At 45.4% G+C, this 23,302-nt stretch overlaps 1 protein-coding gene across 1 annotated transcript in view; it reads left to right on the plus strand.

Moving 5' to 3' along the window:
- Positions 1 to 6,976: 6,976 nt before the first annotated feature.
- LOC311619778 (thioredoxin reductase 1, cytoplasmic-like) overlaps positions 6,977 to 23,302 on the plus strand; it is a gene marked incomplete at its 3' end in the record, with an annotated part of 38,945 nt that continues 22,619 nt past the window's right edge. The window contains exon 1 of the mRNA XM_084878296.1: positions 6,977 to 7,093. Within this exon, the coding sequence (XP_084734422.1) occupies positions 7,003 to 7,093 (91 nt within the window). The 5' untranslated portion in view covers positions 6,977 to 7,002. The remainder of the gene's footprint in view (positions 7,094 to 23,302) is intronic.

Here is a 23,302-nt window from a genome sequence, read left to right on the forward strand (position 1 = left end):
TATTACAGCAACATAGACAGGTCTCATGGAATCCGGGGTCTCTGCCGCCTAACAACCCCCACACACTCTGCAGCTGTAACCACACCGTTTACTCTGTCTCCCGGATCAAGACCAAAACTCAGGTCCCAGCCAGGCTGAGTTCCCACTCCGAGACCCTGTGGGAAAAAATCTGCTTCCCAACTCACTCATGTTGCTGGCAAATTCAAGGCCTTGCTGGGGTAGGTCTGCGGCCCTCATGCCTTTCTGCTAGGTGACTTCCGGGGGGCATGTAGGGTTCCTGCCACATGGACCCCCAGGCCGTTCACAGCCCTGGTTCTCAGTGGGAAGGGGTGTGATTCTGCCTCCCGGGGACACTCCCTTGGCTGCGGGCGGGAGGCCTCCGTTCCGCACTGGCTGGTGGAGGGAAGGCTTCATTGCTCACTGCATGGACCTCTCCATGGGCTGCGTGAGGGTTCTCCTAAGACGGCCACTGACATCCTCTAGAGCAGTGGTTCTCAGCCTTCCTAACACAGCGACCCTTTAATACAGTTCCTCACGTTGTGGTGACCCCCAACCATAAGATTGCTTTTGTTGCTACTTCATAACTGTCATTTTGCTGCTGTTAATGAATTGTAATGTAAGTATCTGTGTTTTCCGATGGTCTTAGGCCCTACAGCAGCGGTTCTCAACCTGTGGGTCTCGACCCCTTTCACAGGGGTCTCCTAAGACCATGCAACCAAGGTACATGCCCTTGACCTGAATCGAACCTGGGACCTTTCAGTCCTCAGGCTGATGCTCTATCCACTGAGCCAAACCAGTTAGGGTGGTATGTTTGATTTATTAAGTCTCCTTTGTGAGAACATCATTAGTGATAACTCCTAGGTTCCATATTTCTCCGTTTATTACTTTGTATGTAAAGATTCCTCAGGACAATATTTTTAGATAGCGCACAATATATTTTTTTAAAAATACAGAATCTAGTTGCAAGAGCATCTTTCCATGAGAGACATGGGTCCAGAAGCCCAGACTTGGAAGTTCTGTTCCCAGACTGATTGGCGTTTGATCATCCTTCATCTTCAGTATTTATTCAGGCTCATCTGACCCTCTTCCCTCCAGAAGTTGACGGATTTGCAGTATCACTGACACTCATTTTCCATTTGCCTGATTCAGGAAAAGTTCTCCATTCCCACCGGAAAGCTGAGTCCTCATTATCCATACAAAAATTCTTTCTGGAAGGATCCACAAATACCTACCTGTAGCTGCTTCCAAGCAGGGAGAAGTGGGGCTTGGGAGAGAGCCTTATGTTTCAGTGCAAACTCTTTTGTATTTTAGTGGGGGCGGGGGGAATTTTATGTTGTGCATGTTTTGCTCTAAAAATAAAGACGCTATTCTTGAAGCAAGAATAAGTCCTAACCATGTGTTCAGCCAACTGTGAGTCGCGGGGGAAAATAAGAATTGAAATGGCAGGGGAAACGTTTCCTGAATCAGAGGACAAAGCCAGCCGAGAAAATGATAAACGAGACGAAGCTGCTTCAGAGGCAACAGTGTGTAGCATCTGTCACCCACATGGGTGTCAGATAAAACTGGGAGCAAATTCTAGTTTGGCCATTTGTTTTTACAGAGAAACCTATTTAACGTCCTCATTTGCCACACGGGCGTCATAATGACCCTGTGTTATTACTAAGGTAAGAGTATTTGGCGCCGAAACCGGTTTGGCTCAGTGGATAGAGCGTCGGTCTGCAGACTGAAGGGTCCCGGGTTTGATTCTGGTCCAGGGCATGTACCTTGGTTGCGGGCACATCCCCAGAAGGGGGTGTGCAGGAGGCAGCTGGTCGATGTATCTCTCTCATCTATGATTCTAACTCTCGATTCCTCTTTCTTCCTCTCTGTAAAAAAAATAAAATAAAAATAAAAAAAAATATATATATACATATATATATATATATATATATATATATATATATATGTATATATTTTAAAGCTCTATGGGCCGAAACCGGTTTGGCTCAGTGGTAGAGCATCGGTCTGTGGACTGAAAGGTCCCAAGTTCGATTCCGGTCAAGGGCATGTACCTTGGTTGCGGGCACATCCCCGGTGGGGGGTGTGCAGGAGGCAGCTGGTTGATGTTTCTCTCTCATCGACATTTCAAGCTCTCTATCTCTCTCCCTTCCTCTCTGTAAAAAATCAATGAAATATATTTTTAAAAATAAATAAAAAGCTCTATGGGCTTCCTTTCTGAAAAACTTAAAAAAATGAAAAACAAAGAGTATTTGGGGTCTTTTCCAGGGGACCTCGAATCACAGCTCCCCAGGGGAGGCAGAAACCACCCGTTCGTTGAGTGTGTACTTCGTGCCCATGACGTTGATGAGTGTTTTATTTACTCTTCACCGCTCTCCTGCCGTGTAGATGTTAAAATAGGTCTCGTTTTACAGAGAAGGTGGAGCCCAGAGAAGATCAGCAGCTGGCTTAAAACCAGACAGCTCATGGCTGCCGGGGCAGGGTTCACATTCGGTCTGCCTCATGCCAAAGCGTGGTTTTCTGCTCTTCTCACCGGGATTGCAGTGGCCAGGACGAGGGCGGCGGGAACCTTTTGAGGCAGGAGGCCGTTCTGACTGGAGGCATCGGGAGGTACATGTCCCAACCACCTGCCACGAGCAGTTTGGATGTCCTACCTTCCTATCCACGGCAAGACCAGCGTGCGTTTTATTTTTATCTTGCCTGGCGTACTTTGTTCATTGTGTTGGGTGACGAGAGCACAGACAGGTGACCCAGTGTTATCTCTCCTTTAAAATGGGACGTGGAGTTCATGGGTGACTCAAGCAAAAAGTTCTAATAATAGAGAAATTGCTTTATTTTTTATTATTTAAAATTTCTTTATTGATTAAGGTATCACATATTTGTCCTCATTCCCCCCCATTCCCATTCCCCACCCCTCCCCACGCATGCCCCTACCCCCTGTTGTCTGTGACCACTGGTTAGGCTCATATGCATGCACACAAGTCCTTTGGTTGAGCTCTCCCCCTTATTTCCACCCTCCCCTACACTCCCTCTGAGGTCTGACAGTCTGGTCCATGCCTCCTTGTCTCTGGGTCTGTTTTTGTTCTTCAGTCTATGTTTGTTTTGTTTTGTTTTTAAATATATTTTATTGATTTTTCACAGAGAGGAAGAGAGAGGGATAGAGAGTTAGAAACATCGATGAGAGAGAATGTTCTTCAGTCTATGTTGTCCATCATTTCCCCTAGATGAGTAAGATCATGTCCTACTGGAAATATACTTATAAGAACCGAAAATGAGACAAGCAATAATGGTTATGCTGAATATTTATTATTATTATTATTATTATTATTATTTTAAATATAGTTTATTGATTTTTTACAGAGAGGAAGAGAGAGGGATAGAGAGTTAGAAACATCGATGATAGAGAAACATCGATCAGCTGCCTCCTGTACATCCACCACTGGGGATGTGCCCGCAACCAAGGTACATGCCCTTGACCGGAATCGAACCTGGGACCCTTCAGTCTGCAGGCCGACGCTCTATCCACTGAGCCACACTGGTTTCGGCTATTATTATTTTTAATTCATTTTTTTTTTATTTTCCTATTTTCCTTAATCCTCACCTGAGGATATTTTACATACATATATGTCAGAGAGAGAGATAGAAACATCAATCATGAGAGAGAATCATTGATCAGCTGCCTACTGCATGTGCCACACTAGGGATTGAGCCCACAACCTGGGCATGTGCCCTGATTGGGAATTGAACTGTAACCTCCTGATTCATAGGTTGACACTCAACCACTGAGCCATGCCTGCCAGGCTAGGCAAATTGCTTTAAAATTGAACTCCCAGGGCAAAGTCAAACAACCAGAAAACTCAAACAGAATGTTTTTCCGTGTAGAATTGATGCCTGATGTTATGTGATAGGCTGTTCACGTTCATTCTTTTAGGCACTGGGCCAGGTGCTGGGGACACCAAGGTGATTAAACACACACGGATCTGCCTTTGTGAGTGGGGAAAACATTATTGGTGTCAAAGGGTAGCTTGGGGGACTTTGCTTCTCTGCTCCTCCCAGCCTCCCAGCCCCCTGCAGTCTTTGGTGGGAAGAGGTAGCGTTTTTCGAGCTTTCCGGTGAAGCTGTTCTTTTCCTGCACCATCTCTGCCCCCGGAAGGCCCCTGTAAGAGACCTCCTGGGGCTGTGCTGAGGGGGTACAATAGTGCAGCCAAGGGTAACAATGAGGGAAGCGTTTGGTCCATCGCTGAGCCCAGCCCTGACAGATGAGCAGAGGTAAGTCAGCCAAAGAAGGGCAGGGCCTTCTCAGGGCCCCGAGGTGACCTGGCTTCGCTGTGCCCTTGGCTCTGGGGAGGGGAGGGAGAAGGGAAGATCAATCACTAAAGGGCGTCCTCGGTGTGCTGAGGAATCCTTCTCCTCTCTTCCAAATCCCTGTGCATGTCAGCGATGCAGGAAGTTCCGTCTTATTCTCCTCTGGAGTCCTGGGTCCCATCACACTGACTGGTTGGCCTGTAGCTAGTGTCAGATGTGTGTGCTGTATGGAGACAAGTTTTGGGGAGTCATGAGGGGGCAGAGATGTCACAGACCTGCCACAGAGAGACAGGATGTGAGGGGAGTAAGACTGAAAGCGGAGGGGGTAGGTCCTTATGCCATAATTGGAGCCTCAGGCTCTGTGATCCTGAGCAGTTTACCCACCGACGGTCAGGATTTTCACCTGGAAAATCCTATATAATAAAGAGGCATTGTGCAAATTGACCCTCATCCCTTCACACAAGATGGCTGCCCCCATGTGATCAAAGATGACCGCCACAAGATGGCCAGCAGGGGAGGGTAGTTGTGGGCTATCAGGCTAACAGGGGAGGGCAGTTGGTGATGACCAGACTTACAGTTGGAGGGAGGGCAGTTGGGGGGACACCAGGCCTGCAGGGGAGGATAGTTGGGGGCAACTAGGTTGGCAGCGGAGGGCAGTTGGTGGGGGGGGGCAGGCAGGGAAGGGGAGTTAGGGGTGACCAGGCTGGAAGGGGAGGGCAGTTGGGGGGGACCAAGCCTGCAAGGGAGGGCAGTTGGGGGTGATTGGGCCAGCAGGGGAGCAGTTAGATGTCAATCAGGCTGGCAGGGGAGTGGTTAGGGATTGATTGGGCTGGCAGGCAGGTGAGTGGTTGGGAGCCAGCAGCCCTGGATTGTGAGAGGGATGTCGGACTGCCGACTCAATCCCACAGGGGTCCCAGATTGGAGAGGGTGCAGGCTGGGCTGAGGGACCTCCACTCCCCCTCCATCCCCCCCCCCCTTAGTGCATGAATTTCATGCATGGGGCCTCTAGTAGGAATAATAATAAGATAGTCCCTACCACACAGGGCTCTTGGGCTGATCACATGGAATGATGTGAATAACATACTCAGCAGGATGTCCAGCTCATCTGAAGTGCCCCCAAAATGGTTGGTATATGTTCGGATGACTCAGGTAAGCACATGACTCTCTGCTACTTTCTCCTAAGTATAAAAAAAAAAAAAAAAAAGAAGGAAAAGCCATCATTTTAGTTAAATGTGCGCTTTAAATAGAGAAAAAGAAAAGACAACCCCAACTGGAATGTTGCTGACAAAATAGTGATTTTAGCATAAGTTGGACAGCATGTTCTTAAAAAAAATTCTCTGAAACAATCATTTGGGCTGAACAAAGAAAAGGTGGATCTGGCTCACAGAGGGCAGGGGGCGGGAAGGGGACTTTTCTTGGCGTTTAAAAGGCCCTGGCGTAGTTCTATTAGTTGCTGTAAGGGACTGCCAACACCTTGGGATGAAGGTTAGCATTCAGGTTCCTTTGGCCTTGAGCAGTGTCTGTTCTTAAGAGGCTTTGTGTTCTGTATTTAAGCAAATACACACCCAGTGTTTTCCAAGAGCGTTGGCCTCTGGTTTGCTCCCAAGAAAAGCAGGAAACAAGCTTGCCCACAAACCCAGATGGAAAACAAAGGGCCTGCACCACCGCCACACATCTGGCCACCAGACAAGTTCCCTCACGCGCAGCTGGGATGGCAGTTCCTCAAGAGCAGGAGGCTTGTGTTGTTAGACTCCCCGTAGCCCTAGAACTAGGCGGGATTTGGGCCTGATGCTTAACATATGTTACTTCGTTGGACGAAGGGAAAAGGAAGCACTGCATTGGTGGAGCACCGTGACCCCACCTGATGGGGCAGGGTCCACGTGCGTTTGGTTTAAAAAAAAAAATCACTCTCAGGTTCATGACCACTGGGAGGACAGATGGGGAGCACCATTCTGGAAAAGCCATGTGGCCCTGTGTAAGGAGAGCCTTAGAGTTCTAAACACAACGATGTTCACTGCAACTAAGGGGGGTTGGAAGGAGGGAGGGGGGCCGTGTGGGCCGGAGATGGAGCCTGCCACTGAGGTACTTGGCCTTGGTCAGACTTGAATCTGGGACCCTTCAGCCTGTGGGCCAAGGCTCTATCCACCGAGCCAAACCGACCAAGGTTGTCAGTGCGATATAAAACCGAAGTGCAAGGTAAGAGGTGGCTGTGGAGGGGAAGATGGGGTGAACAGGCTTCTTAAAGCGGAAGATACCCGTGTTAAATGAAAAGCCAGGTGTAAAACTACTCCAGGAGGCGGGAAAACCGGAAAAAATGGTAAACACAGCATCAGTAGTTTTCAGGATAAGGTTTTTGAGGATGCTTTTGATTTTCTTCTTTCCACTATGCGTTTTCTTTTTTGTTTTTAGTGAGCGCGTTTTCATATTAAAAAAAAAAAAAGAATCCACAAGCTTAGAAGAGAGTAGGCACCCTGGAGTCCCAGCGCCCGCCCCGCCAGCAAGCCCCGCTCACCGTCCCCATTCGCCCCGCCCACTTCCGTCCTCTCTGGACCCGCCCACCGTCCTCCCGCAAGCCCCGCCCACCGCCCTCCCGCCACGCCACGCCCCGCCACGCCCACCACGCGCGGCCAGCAGGGGGCGCGCGGCCTCCGCTCGGAGCCCGTCCGCCCTGCAGTTTGCACTGGGCGGGCGTCGCGCTACATGGGCTGCTGCGAGAGCACCGACGTGGCGGCGGCCGTGGCGCTTGAGCCGGAGTCCACAGGCGAGGGAGACCCGGGCCTTGGTTCGCCAGGTACGACCGAGGGGAAGGCGGGCGCTAGGCCGTGGGGCCTGGGGGCGCCTCGGGCGCCCGCCATGGTGGTCCCGGAGCCCTGGGCCTCGCTGCACGTGGCCGTCGTCGCGGGGTCCGAAGAGGGGCCACGCCTGCCCTGGGGACGCCCTGCCGACGGCGGAGAAACGGGGCCTGCCTCAGTTTACCCACAGGAACGGAGGCCGGCGCTGGCCGAGGGGCTGGCCCGGCCGCTCTGAGAGAGGCAGGAGGCGGAAGGAGGGATGGAAGACACAACGGCTCAGAAACCCAGAGGGAATCACTGCTCTGTGTTTTTTTTATTTTTTATTTTTTATTTTTAAATATATATATTTTATTGATTTTTTTACAGAGAGGAAGAGAGAGGGATAGAGAGCTAGAAACATCGATGAGAGAGAAACATCCATCAGCTGCCTCTTGCACATCCCCCACCGGGGATGTGCCCGCAACCAAGGTACATGCCCTTGACCGGAATCGAACCTGGGACCCTTCAGTCCGCAGGTCAACCCTCTATCCACTGAGCCAAACCCGCTTCGTTGTTTTTTGTTTTTAAATATTTTTATTGACTTGAAAGAGAGAGAGAAGCATGAATGACGAGAGAGAACCATCCATCAGCTGCCTCCCGGATGCCCCCTCCTGGGGATGGAGCCGGCTGCCCGGATCACGCAGCCTCTGAGCCAGGCTGGGCTCCCGGTTCCACGTTTGTCCTCAGGCTGGGCAAGCCATGCTGCAAACATCATGTTTCCAAAGAAAAGCCAGAGAGGAAGGGGAAGTCACCTTTACTTCTCAAAAAGCCAGACTCTGAGCTGAGGGTGACAGCTCCCCGGATGAAAGTGCCAAAGGGGGCAGGTCCTGGGCGGGGCCTATGCACCCTCCCCTTGCCCACACGCATCCTCCCGAGCTCTGATGTTGTCAGACAAACCCTCCTCCCCTCCTTGAATCGTAGGCACATTTCCCTCACCACCATCCCACTGTGTCCCTGAGATTCATCTTTGACCTGAGAAAGTTTGCTCCACTTTGTAGAGGATGGTGATAATGGGTAACGGTACTAAGCACTGTTTTAAGCACTTGACATGGATAACCTTTCACCTGACCAACACCACCACGAGGGGCGTATCATAACCCCCGTTTTACTGATGGAGAAACTGAGGCACAACGCGGTTAGGAAACTTGTCCCAAGTCTCACAACTGGTCGGTGGTGGAGCTGGGATACAAACTGGGGCAGTTGGACTCCAAAGCTCAGACTATGGCCATTAGACTGCCCTCGCCCCACTTCCTCCCGGTGTTTATAGGTGAGGAAAGGGAAACCCAGAAACATAGCTTGCCCAGTGGAGGGAATTGTTAAATGCGGTGGGATCTGCCTCTCCCAAGGGCTGGTAATTCAGTTACCAGGCAGCAGATGGTGGAGGGCGAACAGGAATGGCAGAAACAGCCAAGTGGAGAGAGCAGCTCCCTGCAAAGAGTCAGGGTTTGGCCGAGACCGGTTTGGCTCAGTGGATAGAGCGTCGGCTTGGGGACTGAAGGGTCCTGGGTTCGATTCCGGTCAAGGGCATGTACCTTGGTTGCGGGCATATCCCCAGTAGGGGGTGTGCAAGAGGCAGCTGATCGATGACTCTCATCGATGTTTCTAACTCTCTGTCTCTCTCCCTTCCTCTCTGTACAAAAATCAATAAAATAATAATAATAATAATAATAAAAAAAACGAGTCAGGGTTTGGCAGGGATGTCGGAAGGCACCTTCCTGGAGAGAGGGAGGGTTTGCATCCTGCTGGGGTTGAGGACTTGAGCTGGGGGGAGGGGAGGATGGGAAAGAAGTTTGAGTGGGGCCACCACCCACGTTTCTTCTGAGAAACAAAAGCCTAAGATGGCATCACTGGCCCGGCTCATGTGGCTCCGTGGTTGAGCATTGATTGACCTATGAACCAGGAGTTCATATTCCTAGTCAGGGCACATGCCTGGGGTCCAGACCCCCAGTCCCCAGTGTGGGGTGTGCAGGAGGCAGCCCATCAACGATTGATTCTCTCTCATCATTGATGTCTCAGTCTCTCTCTTCCTCTCCCTCCCTCTCTGAAGTAAATCTATGTATATAATAAGAGCAGAATGGTGTCACTGGGGCTATCAGCCCATGCTGCCGTTGGTGCTGAAACTGCACCAGGTTAGCCCGGTGAAGTCAGACTGGACCTCGGTGCTCGAGTTCTCGCTAAGAAAGAATTCAGAGTCAAGACTCACACTATAGGAGGAAGTTTATTTAGAAAGTGAGGTAGAATATGTGAGCTGTGGAAGAAAGGGGCTCAGGAGATAAGTTACAGAGGCGAAAGGAAGGCCCCTGGAGCTTAGGAAAAAGAGAGAGGCAGGGAGAACACTCCCGGAGGGTGGGAGGGGGGGAGCACAGGGCCCTCCAGCTTGAGGGTATTTATCTGGAGGTCTGAGGGGAGGATCCTCATAGAGGACTCATCAGCTCTGCAGGTGTGTCCGTTCAGGGTCGTGGTCTCTGCCGATTGGATGGTGCCAGGGCAGGGAGTCCTTGGTCCTGAGGTCAGCCATGGCAGCACTTGTCTGCTTTTGCTGCTTTTCTGGGCCTGGAGCTGAAATATAACTGAGGCCTAGACAAATGTCAGAAACTCATGGTCGCCCTAACCGGTTTGGCTCAGTGGATAGAACGTTGGCCTGTGAACTGAAAGGTCCCAGGTTCGATTCCGGTCAAGGGCATGTACCTTGGTTGCGGGCACATCCCCAGTAGGGCATGTGCAGGAGGCAGCTGATCAATGTTTCTCTCTCATTGGTGTTTCTAACTCTCTATCCCTCTCCCTTTCTGTAAAAATCAATAAAATATATTTAAAAAAAAAGAAAGAAAGAAAGAAAGAAAGAAAGAAAGAAAGAAAGAAAGAAAAAGAAAGAAAGAAAAAGAAACTCATTGTCCTGGGAACTTACTGCTTAAGGACTATTCTCCGGCCCCTTGGTTCATTCTCCCTCTAAGGAGGTCTAACCTGCATAACTAACAACATGCCAGAGGAAAGGTCAGGGGTGGGTCTGATGAACCTCATGGCCAGCGATCTGAGAAGTCAGGAGTCTAAAGCTCAGGGCCAGTGATCTGCTAGGGGAAGAGAGGTTATCCTGGGGGCAAGGGCTTTGTTTTGCCTGTTGCTAGGCGCCCGGAGTTTTCCATCCTGGTGACCTTCTGTACTCGGCCTACCGTCCTTGCTCTCTGCTCACGTCTGTCTAACTGCCTGCCACAATACCAAACCTAACTTAATTCCTGACATAATTGCAGTTTCAACCTCTTTCAGAAACACAGTCCACCAGCCTGGAATTTTCTAGGCAAGCACGAGTAAGGTGACCTGTCACATGGATCCTGTCTCCAACCCCCAAACCCCTCTTTAGCAAGAGGCCTAAAAGCAATTCTTTCTTCTCTTTCCCTAGTAACTCCCTTGCCCCACCCTGCTTCCTATGAAAACCTTCCTGATAAGATTCTCTGGAAGGTATCCTGGCCCTGGAATAATGCACCCTTTTAACGTCATAGCCCCACCCTCCTTCTGCCTATAACAACCTTCCGTTTTGTACAACTCATTGGAGTGACCTTCTAGTTGCTACATGGGATGCTGCCTGATTCATGAATGGCTTCATTAAAGCCATTTAGATCTTCAGACTTACCCAGCTGCCTTTTGTCTTTTAACACTTCTTTACTAATGGAGTTTGAGTTGGTGTGTCCCAGATTTGCCTTTTATGTACTATCTTCAGGATTTTTCCAATATCCACGTTCTACTATTTATTTACTGCTAGAGGCTCAGTGCACAAATTCATGCACCAGCGGGGTTCCTTGGCCTGGCCTGCGGGATAGGGCCAAAACCGGCTCTCCCACATCCCCTGAGGGGTCCCAGATTGTAAGAGAATGCAGGCCAGGCTGAGGGACCCCACTGGTGCACCATCAGGGCCTGAGAGGTACGAGGGAGGTTGGCCATCTGGAGAGAGATCGTGGGAGGGCTCCAGGGCATGTCTGGCTGGTCTCACTTAGTCCTGATCAGCTAACCTACTGGTCAGAGTGTCTGCCACCTGGTGGTCAGTGCACATCATAGCAAGCAGTTGAGTGGCATTAGCATATTATGCTTTGATTGGTTGAATGGATGGCCGGATGACCGGACACTTAGCATATTAGGCTTTTATTATATAGAATTTTTTATTTTTTACTTATTTATTGTTTTTTAAATTTATTGATTTTTTTAGAGAGGAAGGGAAAGGGACAGAGAGTTAGAAACATCGATGAGAAACATCGATCAGCTGCCTCCTGCACATTCCCCATTGGGGATGTGCCCGCAATCAAGGTACATGCCCTTGACTGGAATCGAACCTAGGACCCCTCAGTCCGGAGGATCAGCTGATGCTCTATCCATTGAGCCAAACCAGTTAGGGCTAGGAATTTTTTTATATCCACCTTTTAAAATACTTACAATAATTTAAAAAAATTTTAATTACAATTTACATTCAATGTTATTTTTCTTAGTTTCAGTTGTACAGCCTAGGGGTTAGCTAATCATATATTTTATAAAATGTTCCTTTTGATAATTTCCAGGACCCAACTGGCACTTTTAATGGACGTATACAGTATGCACAGAAAAAATGCAATCATAATTTATTTTACTAAAATTTTACAAACGGAACATCCCTGTATAGCCAACACCAGGTAAAGAAACAACATTTCCAGTACTCCCCCCCGAAGCCCCCTCATGCCTCTTACTCCCTTCTCTCATACCAAGAGCCACCACTACTATGATTTCTAATAGCTATAAAAGTTTCACCTGTTCTACAATTACTTTTTGAAATTTTAGCATTGTTTTATGCATTAATCTGTTAAACGCACTGCTTTGTTCTGTACGTTTTCCTCTACACATACATACGAGTATATGGGTCCTGTTGATCTTTAAAATGTTCTTCCATGCATCACCTGTAAATGTTTTAAATCCTATCTTCCTTGAGTACCACCAGTGATCCCCACATCAAATCTAGTGAAATGCTGGCCCACTGAGCTCTCAGTTCCCTACCAATGTAAATTAGGTGAATAGGTTTCAAGAAACTGATTTCTTTCTTTCTTTTTTTATTGTTTAAAGTATTACATATGTCTCCTTTTCCCCCCATCGACCCCTCCCCCGCCACTCCCACCACCCAGGACAATCCGCCACCACCACCCCAGTGTCTGTGTTCATTGGTTATGCTAATATGCATGCACACAAGTCCTTTGGTTGATCTCTTATACACACACACACACACACACACACACACTGATTTCTTAAATGAGCAGCCAGAATCTAATGTGAGGTTTCTCACCATCTGGCCCACCATCTGAATCTTGTAATGATGAAAGTCTTGAATGAATGAGTCTTCAACCAAGCATTTATTATTTACTAGAGGCCCAGTGCACAAAATTCGTGCAGCGGGGGGAGTTCCCTCAGCCAGGCCTGCTCCCTCTCTCAGTACATTCTTAGCACTGCCACAGAGGTGGAATAGGCTACCGCCACCACTGCTACACTCTCCAGCCATGAGCCCGGCTTCTGGCTGATCAGGGCTCCCCCTGTGGGAACGCACTGACCCCTAAAGGGCAGCTCCTGTGTTGAGCTGTCTGTCTCCTGGTGGTCAGTGCCAGTCATAGCCACTGGTCGTTCCGTTGTTAGGTCTATTTACATATTAGCCTTTTATTATATAGGATTAGGCCTGGAGATTCAGGAACATACAGGGCATGGACATACAGTTGAGTCGAGGGGAATGACACGGAAGGTGTAGCGTCATGTGTAATCATAATCATGGGTACAAGATAGGAAGAATGGCAGAAGGAGTTAGCTTCTGGTTGCTTAGAGTTTAATTTGTATTTCTGCCATGATACACATTCCATTCTATTTTAATTCACTGTACACATTCATTTTCCTTGCTGGATTTTTTTTTTTTTTCCCTTGCTGGATTTCTTGAGGATCAGGAATGTGCCTTGTTCAGTCTTGTATCTCCCACAGCCCTTGGCACACTGCCTTACAGAGAGTTGGGACTCAGGAAATGCATCCACCTGGTCCCTGTGGCCAGTGGCAATTTCTTATATGTGAGGAATTTTCCAAAAACTGATGTTATCCATGATGATCAGCGTCTCCAGTGAGGCGAGGAGACGGTGTTTCTCCAAGTGTTTCTCCAAGGTCACTGGCAAGAGCATGAATGAGGGATGAGGTTGTGTAGGTGTAAAGCTCATTCTCCTGGTCTGCAGTCCCGACCTACTAAATCAGCTGCAGGGCACTGGGCCAGGAATCACCACTTTTGGTGCCTCAGGTGATTCTGTGGCAGCAAGGTCTGGGGACTCGGCAGTTGAGTGTTTGGGCCAGAGTCAAACCACCTTTCCCTGGGCAGAGGTTCCTGTCCTCGGCAGTGGTGGTGAGGCTCGGGTGGGGGTGGCCACTGCAGATCATTGAAGCTGTTAAGATGAGTCAGGTGTAATAAAAAGAAATTGAAAGCTGTGGTGTTTAACCGAAGATTATCCTGACTGACATGCTAGAAATATGCATTCAGAAGTTAATGTTACAAGATTAACTAGGCGATTCACAAGAAAACTTGCCTTGAGTATTAAGGTGTGCTGAGTATTTAAACTTTTTACATTAGTCTTTCAAAAAATAATTTTAACCCAACTATATGTTTTTATTGATTTTAGGAAAGGAGGGAGGGAGGGAGAGAGAGATTATATGAGCCTGAACTGGGGATTGAACCCGCAACCTTTGGGTATACCAGACGACTCTCCAACCAACTGAGCCACGCTGACCAGGGCCTACTTAGTCTTTTTTAAAAACTGTGTTTACACTTGGATTAAGCCTGTGAATAAGGGACTAACCTGTGTGCTTTGTTTTTTTAGCCTTCACACAACATCACTGAGTATTTCATGAATGTACCTGAAATGCTGGCTTCTAGCTCTGAGCTTTATTTTGCTGATAGAAACTTGTCTACATGTATAAAGCAGTTTTTGATGTTAAAAACAAACTATTTGTTACCTATTAAGCCAGTGATTTTCAACCTTTTTCATTTCATGGCACACATAAACTAATTACTAAAGTTCTGTGGCACACCACAAAATATATTTTTGGCACATCTGACAAAAACATAGGTATAATTTTTATTCATTCACACTGGATGGCTATTGTTGTGTTGACTCTTGTCATTTTTTCATTTAACAATCTAGGGGAAAAGAGGTCAGTGCCCCGACTAAATAGTCAGGTATTGTGTGTTTTAAAAATTCTTGTGGGACACCATTGTGCCTGCTGCCGCATGCCAGTTAAAAATCGCAGGATTAAGCGATAGTGCTGTGGTTTTCAGCTTCCAACTCTTAGGTGTGTTGAGAATGCAATATAAGCGTGCTACCAACATTTGATCAATATGTAAAAGTTACTTTTTTTGCCACAATTGAGTGTGTGTGCCTGTGTGTGTTAAGGTGTGTATACACACACTCACATTCACTCTTCAAATATCAGTGTCTGTTAGAGGAAAAATGGAGCTGAGCCAGTGGTAAGAAGTGGTATGGACTGAGAAACACTTTGCTATGAGAAGAATTAAGAGGCCATAGCTGCCCAGCCGGCGTGGCTCAGTGATTGAGCGTCAACCTATGCACCAGGAAGTCATGGTTTGATTCCCAGTCAGGGCACATACCAAGGTTGTGGGCTCCATCCCCAGTGTGGGGCGTGCAGGAGGCAGCCAATCAATGATTCTCTTTATCATTGATGTTTGTATCTCTCTCTTCCTCTCTGAAAGAAATAAAAATGTTTTCTTATTTTTTTTAAAAAGAGGCCATAGTTGAAGGGTTGAAAACTCAAGTGTCTATAGGGACAGGCAGGTAATACAGATGGGGGAAGCAGGCAGCTGGTAAACAATAGGGAGAGGTGGAGACTGGGATGAAATGAGGAGAGAATGCTCTGAATGGGGCAACCTTTGCTTAGTTCTCCTGTTTGGTGGGGAAATTAGTCTAGGGTGGGAAGATCTTTTAGGTTTGTGGAAGTAATATTACCTATTGGAGCAAGAGCTAGATATATAAATAAATAAATAAATAAATAAATATATATATATATATATATATATATATATATATATAGATAGATATATATATCTTTTATATATATATAAAAGATATATATATATATATAAAAGATATATATATATAGATAGATAGATAGATAGATAGATATTATTGATTTTTTTTTTTTACAGAGAGGAAGGGAGAGGGACCCTTGAGTCTGCAGGCCAATGCTCTATCCACTGAGCCAAACCAGTTTCGGCTAGGTTTTTTTTTGTGTGTGTGCAGTGTGATCAAGGAAGCAGGGAGTGTAGAAGGAACTATAACTCAGTAAGCAGCTTCCCAATCCCAAATCAAGTTTATCAGAAATAGAATATTGGGCTAAATGGTCCTTGTTTTGGGAGAGCAGGAAGCATGGTTTCTGTCCATCCATTTGCAGAAGGTTCCACGGTGTCTTTCTGGATGTGATTTGGTCAGCTAGCTGGCAATGCCATTCTCTGGATTGGTCAGGCTGATCTGGCTGGGCAAGAGTGGTTTCTAGGAGTGAGCAGAATAGAAGGAAAACTGAACTGGGATTTGGCCTTCAGCTACGTACAGGGAGCAAGCAGTGAGAGATGTCTGGTGTCACTAAGAGACAGCTGAAGGTAGGGACTGGCAAGGAGGGAAAAGGGAAGCATGAGCCAGAGTGTGTCTCGCAGCTGATTTTACTGGAGGAGCAGGCTCACTAGGGAGTGTTCATTGTATTTATTAAAACAACAACAGCAAAACAAAGTTAAATCAACTTCTCTGGTTCTGGGTGTATGTGTTGGGGGAGAGGGTAGATTTAAAGGGAATTGTATATGAGATTTATTTATTTTTTGCATAGACTCAGATTAGTAATCATTCATATTAGATTAGATAAATGCTGTAATTCATGGTGCACTTTGCTTAAAGAATAAAGGACCTTTGACAGGTATAGGTCTCTTTCTAAGCCCTTTCTTGTATTTGGTGCAATTTTTTTTTTCATGTTCCCTGACCTTGTCAGGTGCTCTCGTTCATCTCTTTGGCCTGTAATCCTCTTCCCTCTCCTGTTGGCTGGATAAGATCTCCTCAGCCATCAACAGCCAGTCCAAATGACAGCTTTGTGATTCTCCAGGTAGAATAAGTGTTGCCCTATGTGGACAACTGTGCCCCTTCCCGTTTCTATTATGACATAGAGGGTATTGTATTCTTTTAGACTGAGTTCCCAGAGCCTGGGTATCTTGCTCAGAGTTGAATTTTTGTTTGGGATACTGTAGGGCACACTGTTGGCTCTCAGTAAATGAAAGTGACTCAAATTATTTCCTTCTGTCTGATTTTTCTCTCTTGTTCCTGTTGATCAATCCATGAACTGCATTTTCCCCTTGGTAACTTCTCTTACCTAATTATCTTGCCTCTGGCTCTCTGGATTCCTACCAAAGGAACATTTTCGGTGGGTAAAATTGCCCTTGTCATGTAGGAGAGGGAATGTTGTAGTTTCCAAAAATACAATAGTTTTTTGAAGGAGGAGATAAGTCCTAAAGTTCTGTAAATTAAGCCATTTACCCATTCAACACTTATTGACCACGAGAGGTCTGGTGCACGAATTCGTGCACGGTGGGGTCCTGCCAGTCAGAGTGAGGGAGGCCAGTCTGCCTGCCAGCGGGGGAGAGGGGCCACGGGTGGTTGGCAGGCCAGCCCTGTCCCTTGGTCAAACTCCTGGTCGAGGGAACAATTTGCATATTAGCATTTTATTATATAGGATCTTCTAAGTGTTAGGCATTGTAAGTGTTGGGGATATGAGTGAACGAACATGCCCTTCTGGAGTTGTTTCTAGAGTGATGTATAACTTCTGAGACCTTTTATGAAAAATAGAAATATTTATCAAATGCTCATTATGATCCAGGCACTGTGCTGAGTACTTTACATGTATTAACTCATTTAATCAATGCAACAATCAAATGGGGAAACTGAGGTGCAGAGAAGGAAAGCGTAAATAACCAGTAAGTAGTGGCTCCAGGAATCTCACCCATTGTGCATACTGCTTCACTTAGAATGATTAGCCATTTCCAAACTAATGAGAATCTGTTTCCCTCCATCCCCTCCTGGGACTTGAAAGTAAAGCATTGTGTTCCCATGATAACAGCAGTTGAATTAAAAGAATTCGGAAGATTGCCAGTACCTGGAAACAATGGGAAAAGGAGCATATTCAGTACAGTTTAACTTACATTTAGGGACAAATAGACTGAAAAATGAATCATAGAAATCCGGCATGTAGCTACAAATGCCCAGCTGACCCTGCTTACAAAACAGAGTAGAATCCTTCAGCATTTCATGCCCATTTCCTCTGGAAGGTAACCTTGAACTGGAAGAGAAGAGCCGGATATAAAACAACTTAGCTTCTAAGGTTGATCCCCAGTGGAAGGCCATCCTTACAAAGAGCTCCTACTATGTTTGAGGGCGAGTTATTCAGATTATGGCTCCACAAGTAACTTGACGGTGGGATTGGGAAGAGATTAGTCAGGAGGAGAGAATTCTAGTTTTTGTAGTGTCATCAACCAGCTGCATGATCTTAAACAAGTTCCATAGCACTTCCCAGCCTTGGTTTCCTCATTTGCAAAGTAAAGTGAATGGATTAACATTAAGTCCTTCCCAGCTCTAAAATTCTGTGGATCTGTCTCCCAGAAAATTTCAACATCAAGTTCCTAAATGCATAGGAAATATAATAATTCGAAATAAAAATTCCAGCATTTTATGGGATTCCACAACATGCAAGATAATTTCACATGTATTATCTAAGACGCCTTTTTCCCGGTCTTGGCTTCTGGGATGCATACCTGAATAACTACTAAGATTTTTAACTCATTCACTTCATTTTATATGGGCAAGTCAGCAACTTCTAGATAACAAGAAAGAACTTGCTTTAAAGTAATAAATATATTAAGATCCACAATAATGTCTCCACTGCATTGGAGAAAGATTTGAGTAGAGGAATTTGCGTAAATCCAGTGCATTTCTGGGACCAGTTCACTGATAGGATTGATCCTTAAATTCATGTCCCTCTTCTATGTATAAGTTCTCTAGTAGAGTGTTGTTTATATTTTATAACAATTACACAGGAGATGAGTATATCTTTTGGGATATCTCTTAAATTTTTATTTTTTAAATTAACTACAAGTAAAATTGACTTTTTTGCTGTTTCATGAATTTTAGCACCCTTACATACAGTTCCATTACTCCAAAAAACTCACTCGTTCTCTCTTTGAAAGTCAGCCCTCCTAACTTCTGGTAACCAATTATCTGTTCTCCATCAACATAGTTTTTTCTTGTCTTATAAATGGAATAACACAATCTGTAACCTATTGAATTTTTTTTTTTTATACAGCACACTGCTTTTGAGATTTATCTGATTTTCAAGTGTTATTTATAGTTTATTCCATTTTATGTATTTATTAATTGTATGAATGTACCATAATTTATTTACCTTTTACTCATTGAAGGATTGCTTCCATTTTTGCTTATTATAATAGAAGTACTATAAACATTTGTGTACAGGTTTCTAAAAAATTGAGCTATAACTAACATGCTAACCAATTCACCATCTAAAAAATAAAAGTAGCCCAGCTGGCATGGCTCAATGGTTGTGCTTTGACCAATGGATCAGGAAGTCACAGTTCAATTCCTGGTCAGGGCACATGCCTGGGTTGTGGGCTCGATCCCCAGTGTGGGGCATGCAGGAGGCAGCCAATCAATGATTCTCTCATCATTGATGTTTCTCTCTCTCTCTCTCTCTCTCTCTCTCTCTCTCTCTCTCTCTCTCTCTCTCTCCTCTCTCCCTTCCTTTTTGAAATCAATGAAAATATATTTTTTAAAAAGTACAACCATCACCACTATATAATTTTATAAACTTTCACTCCCCCCAACAGAAACCCCATACCTATTAGCAGTAAATACCACTCCTCTCTCCCCCAGACCCTGACAACTACTCATCTACTTTCTGTCCCTGTAGATTTGCCTATTCTGGACAGTTCATAGAAATGGAATCATACAATATGTGTGTGTTTTTTTGTTTTTTTTAATTTTTTTTTATTGATTTTCTATAGAGAGGAAGGAAGAGGGATAGAGAACTAGAAATGTCAATGAGAGAGAAACATCAACCAGCTGCCTCCTGCACACCCCCTGTTGGGGATGTACCAGCAACCAATGTACATGCCCTTGACCGGTATGTGGTCTTTTTGTTACTGATTTATTTCACTTAGCATGTTTTCAAGGTTTATCCATGCTTTATCCTGTGTCATTTCGTTTTATTGCTCCCTCCTTTTCTATTTTTGGAATAGTTTGTGAAAAATTGGTATAAATTCTACATTAGATGTTTGATAGAATTCATTAATGAAGGGATCTGAGCCTGTGCTTTTCTTTATGGGAAGTTTTTTGATTATTTGTTCAATCTTTTTATTTGTTATAGGTCTATTCAAATTTTCATTTATTCTTGAGCCAGTTTGGGCAATCATATCTTTCTAGGAATTTGTCCATTTCTTCTAGGGTATCTTGGCATGCAATTGATCATGTGGTTTTTCTTTTTAGATTATTAAATATGGTAGGTTGCCCTGACCGGTTTGGCTCAGTGGATAGAGTATTGGCCTGTGGACTCAAGAGTCCCAGGTTCGATTTTGGCAAGGGCATGTACTTGGTTGCGGGCAGCTGATCAATGTTTCTCTCCCATCAATGTTTCTAACTCTTTATCCCTCTCCCTTTCTCTCTGTAAAAAATCAATAAAATATATTTTAAATAAATAAATAAATAAATAAATAAATAAATAAGGTAGGTTGCATTGATTGATTTTTGAATATTGAACTAAGTCTTGCATTCCCAGGATAAACCCCACTAGCTCATGGCATATTATTATTTTTATATATTAACTAGAGGCCTGACCTGTAGGGATTGGGCCAAAACTGGCTCTCTGACATCCCCTGAGGGGTCCCAGATTGCGAGAGGGCAGTTCTCAGGTGATGCAGCCCGGAATCGGGCTCCCTCCTCTCTGGTTTTGGTGTGTCACCTGAGAAGCGCAGCTGCCAAGTCACTGGAGCTCGGCAGCTCCTGCGTTGAGTGTCTGCCCCTTGGTGGTCAGTGCTCATCATAGCTACTGGTTGGATGGTCAAACAGTCAGATGGTCGCTTAGGCATATATATATATATATATATATATATATATATATATATATATATATATATTAGAGGCCTGATGCACGATATTTGTGAAAGAGTAGGCCTTCCTTTTCCCTGCTGCTGGCACTGAGTTTCCTCTGGCACCCAGGACCTGGGCTTCCCTCCGGGCACTAGCACCCGGGACCCAGGCTTACCTTCGGCTGCTGTCACCCATGACCTGGGCTTCCCTCCTGCTGCTGGCACCTGGGACTTGGGCTTCCCTTGCAGAGGGAGGCCCTACCACAGCCCACTGGTTTGATCGTCCTGCTGGCTGGTGGCCTTGGCCTCCTTTTGCAGCGCAATCATGGGATAATGTCTGGGCCCCTGACCAACAGCATTGCACCTGCCTTGGCTTGCCTGGCGCTAGTGGGTGTCATAGTGTGGTCCGGGATGGTCATCTGGATGTTCGTCCATATAGTTGTTCAGCTATTCGACAGTTCAGTCAATTTGCGTATTATGCTTTTATTATATAGGACTAAAGGCCCTGTGCATGAAATTTGTGCACAGGTAGGGTCCCTAGGCCTGGCCAGTGATCAGGGCCAATCAACTTCCCTGCCTCTCCACCTCCTCTTTCCCTTGCTCCCTCTGTGCCCTGCTGCTGCCCCTGGTCACCCACTATGTTCTGTGGACCCCTTGGTGGTCAGTGCAAATCACAGCGAACAATCAAACTCCCGTTCTCCCGGTTGAACTCCCGAGGGGACATTTGCATATTAGCCTTTTATATATAGATAGATGATTCAATTTGTCATTATTTTGTTGAGAAAATGAGCATCTTTGTTTATGAGGAATATTGGCCTATAGTTATCTTGTACTGTTTTTGTCTAGTTCGGGTATCAGAATAATGCTGACCTCATAAATGAGTTGGAGAATGTTCTGGCCCTGACTGGGTAGCTCAGTTTGTTAGAGCATTATCCTGACACACCCAGGTTGCAGGTTTGATCCCCAGTCAGGGCACCTAAAAGAATCAACCAATGAATGCATAAATAGGTGGAATAACAAATTGATCTCCCTCCCTTCCTTCTTCCTTTCTTTCCTCCTTACCTCCTTCCCTTTCCCTCTTTCTCTAAAATAAAAAAAAAAGAGAGGGAGAGTAGTTCCTCCCCTTGCATTTTCTGTACAAGATTGTGTAGATTGGTAGGGTATCTTAAGGTTTTCCTTCCCCTGGTATTCTTTGTGTGTTTATGTGAAATTGTTGCTGAATCAGAGGGGCTTCTATATACCCTTGCTTTCTTTAGTTTTCTCTTAATCACTGGGATTAAAGGAAATCTGTTCAAATACAATATAACTTTATCTTTCATCTTATGATAGAGGCCTGGTGCATGAAATTTTGTGCCCTGGGTGGGGGGCGGAGGGCAGAGGGGGGGTGGTCCTCTCAGACCGGCCTGTGCCCTCTCGCAGTCTAGGACCCCTCGGGGAATGTCCACCTGCCAGCTTAGGCCCGATCCCTGGGGAATCAGGCCTAAGCTGGCAGTCACACATCCCTCTGGCAACCAGGGAGCCCTTGGAGGATGTCCAATTGTGACTTAGGCCCGCTCCCCATGGGGAGGAGGCAGAGACTCCTGTCACCACTGCTGCGCTTGCAGCCATCAGTCCGGCTTGTGGCTAAGCAGAGCTCCCCCCTGTGGGAGCGCACTGATCACCGGGCGGGGGGCGGGAGGGGGGGCAGCTCCTGTGTTGAGCATCTGCCCTTTGGTGGTCAGTGTACGTCATAGCGACCTGTCATTCCTGGTTGTTCTGCCATTAGGGTCAATTTGCATATTACCCTTTTATTATATAGGATTTCTAAATCTTTTATGAGAGAACTGGAAAGACTGAGAAAGTTTTTTGTTTTTTTTAAATCCCAATGTTGATTATATTAGCTGAACATTTTAAAAAATATATATTTTATTGATTTTTTACAGAGAGGAAGGGAGAGAGATAGCCAGAAATGTTGATGAGAGAGAAACATTGACCAGCTGCCTCCTGCACCCCCACTACCAGAGATGTGCCTGCAACCAAGGTACATGCCCCTGACCAGAATTGAACCTGGGACCTTTCAGTCCGCAGGCCGATGCTCTACCACTAAGCCAAACCGTTTTCGGTTAGCTGAACATTTTAGTTTACTCTGATTATTCCATTTATTGGCTATTCTTAACATTCATTAGGCAACAAAGAATACCAAAAAATACAAAATAATTTCTGTATATTTGTTCAAAGCAAGATTAGTGACATTGTGAGGATTAAAAGTATAGTGTAGGTGAGAGCTTTTTAGTTAGCGCTTAAGTGTTACTTAGTAGTTAAGTGTGTGTGTGTGTGTGTGTGTGTGTGTGTGTGAATGTGTGTGTGTGTGTGTGTGTGTGTCTGTGTCTGTGTGTGAGAGAGATCAGTTTAGTCATTTCCCACATATTCCTTTTATATTTTAATGACTGTAATTGAGGTTTTATGGTGGCTATATTATACAATCAAAAGCGCCTACATTTTTTCATGTACTTACCATAAAAATATATTTGCAGAAATTTTATATCACAGATGAAGAAATTGAAGTCCAGAGGGCATTAGTAAGCCAAGGATATAGTTCTAATAGATAAGGAAAATCTCATTTCTCAAGGTGATATAGTAAGGAAAACTTTATTATTTTTCATGCAATAAATACTAATATTTCAAGAAATACTACTTTAAATATAATAATGTTACATGCAATACACATTAATTTTTCAAGAAATGAAAACTTTAAATTTTATTCATTCATATAACATTTTATATGTTTTTATACTTTTTATTTTTAAAAAGTTCTGTAGTATTAATAGCCTTTAAAATGATTTTTGTATCTTAAGTAATGGCATCAATATGAAATTTAAAAGCTAAGCAAAAGGAAATTGGAATTTTTTTTTCTTCCATTTGGCCCTTCAGTAATCCTTCCAAGGTCCTCGTGGTACATCCTAACCATGACAGAATGCTCTAGGGCCGAGTGTTCAGTAAACGCAGACTAACC

Source organism: Pipistrellus hanaki (assembly GCF_964339955.1).
Source record: "Pipistrellus hanaki genome assembly, chromosome: 3".
NCBI lineage: Eukaryota > Metazoa > Chordata > Mammalia > Chiroptera > Vespertilionidae > Pipistrellus > Pipistrellus hanaki.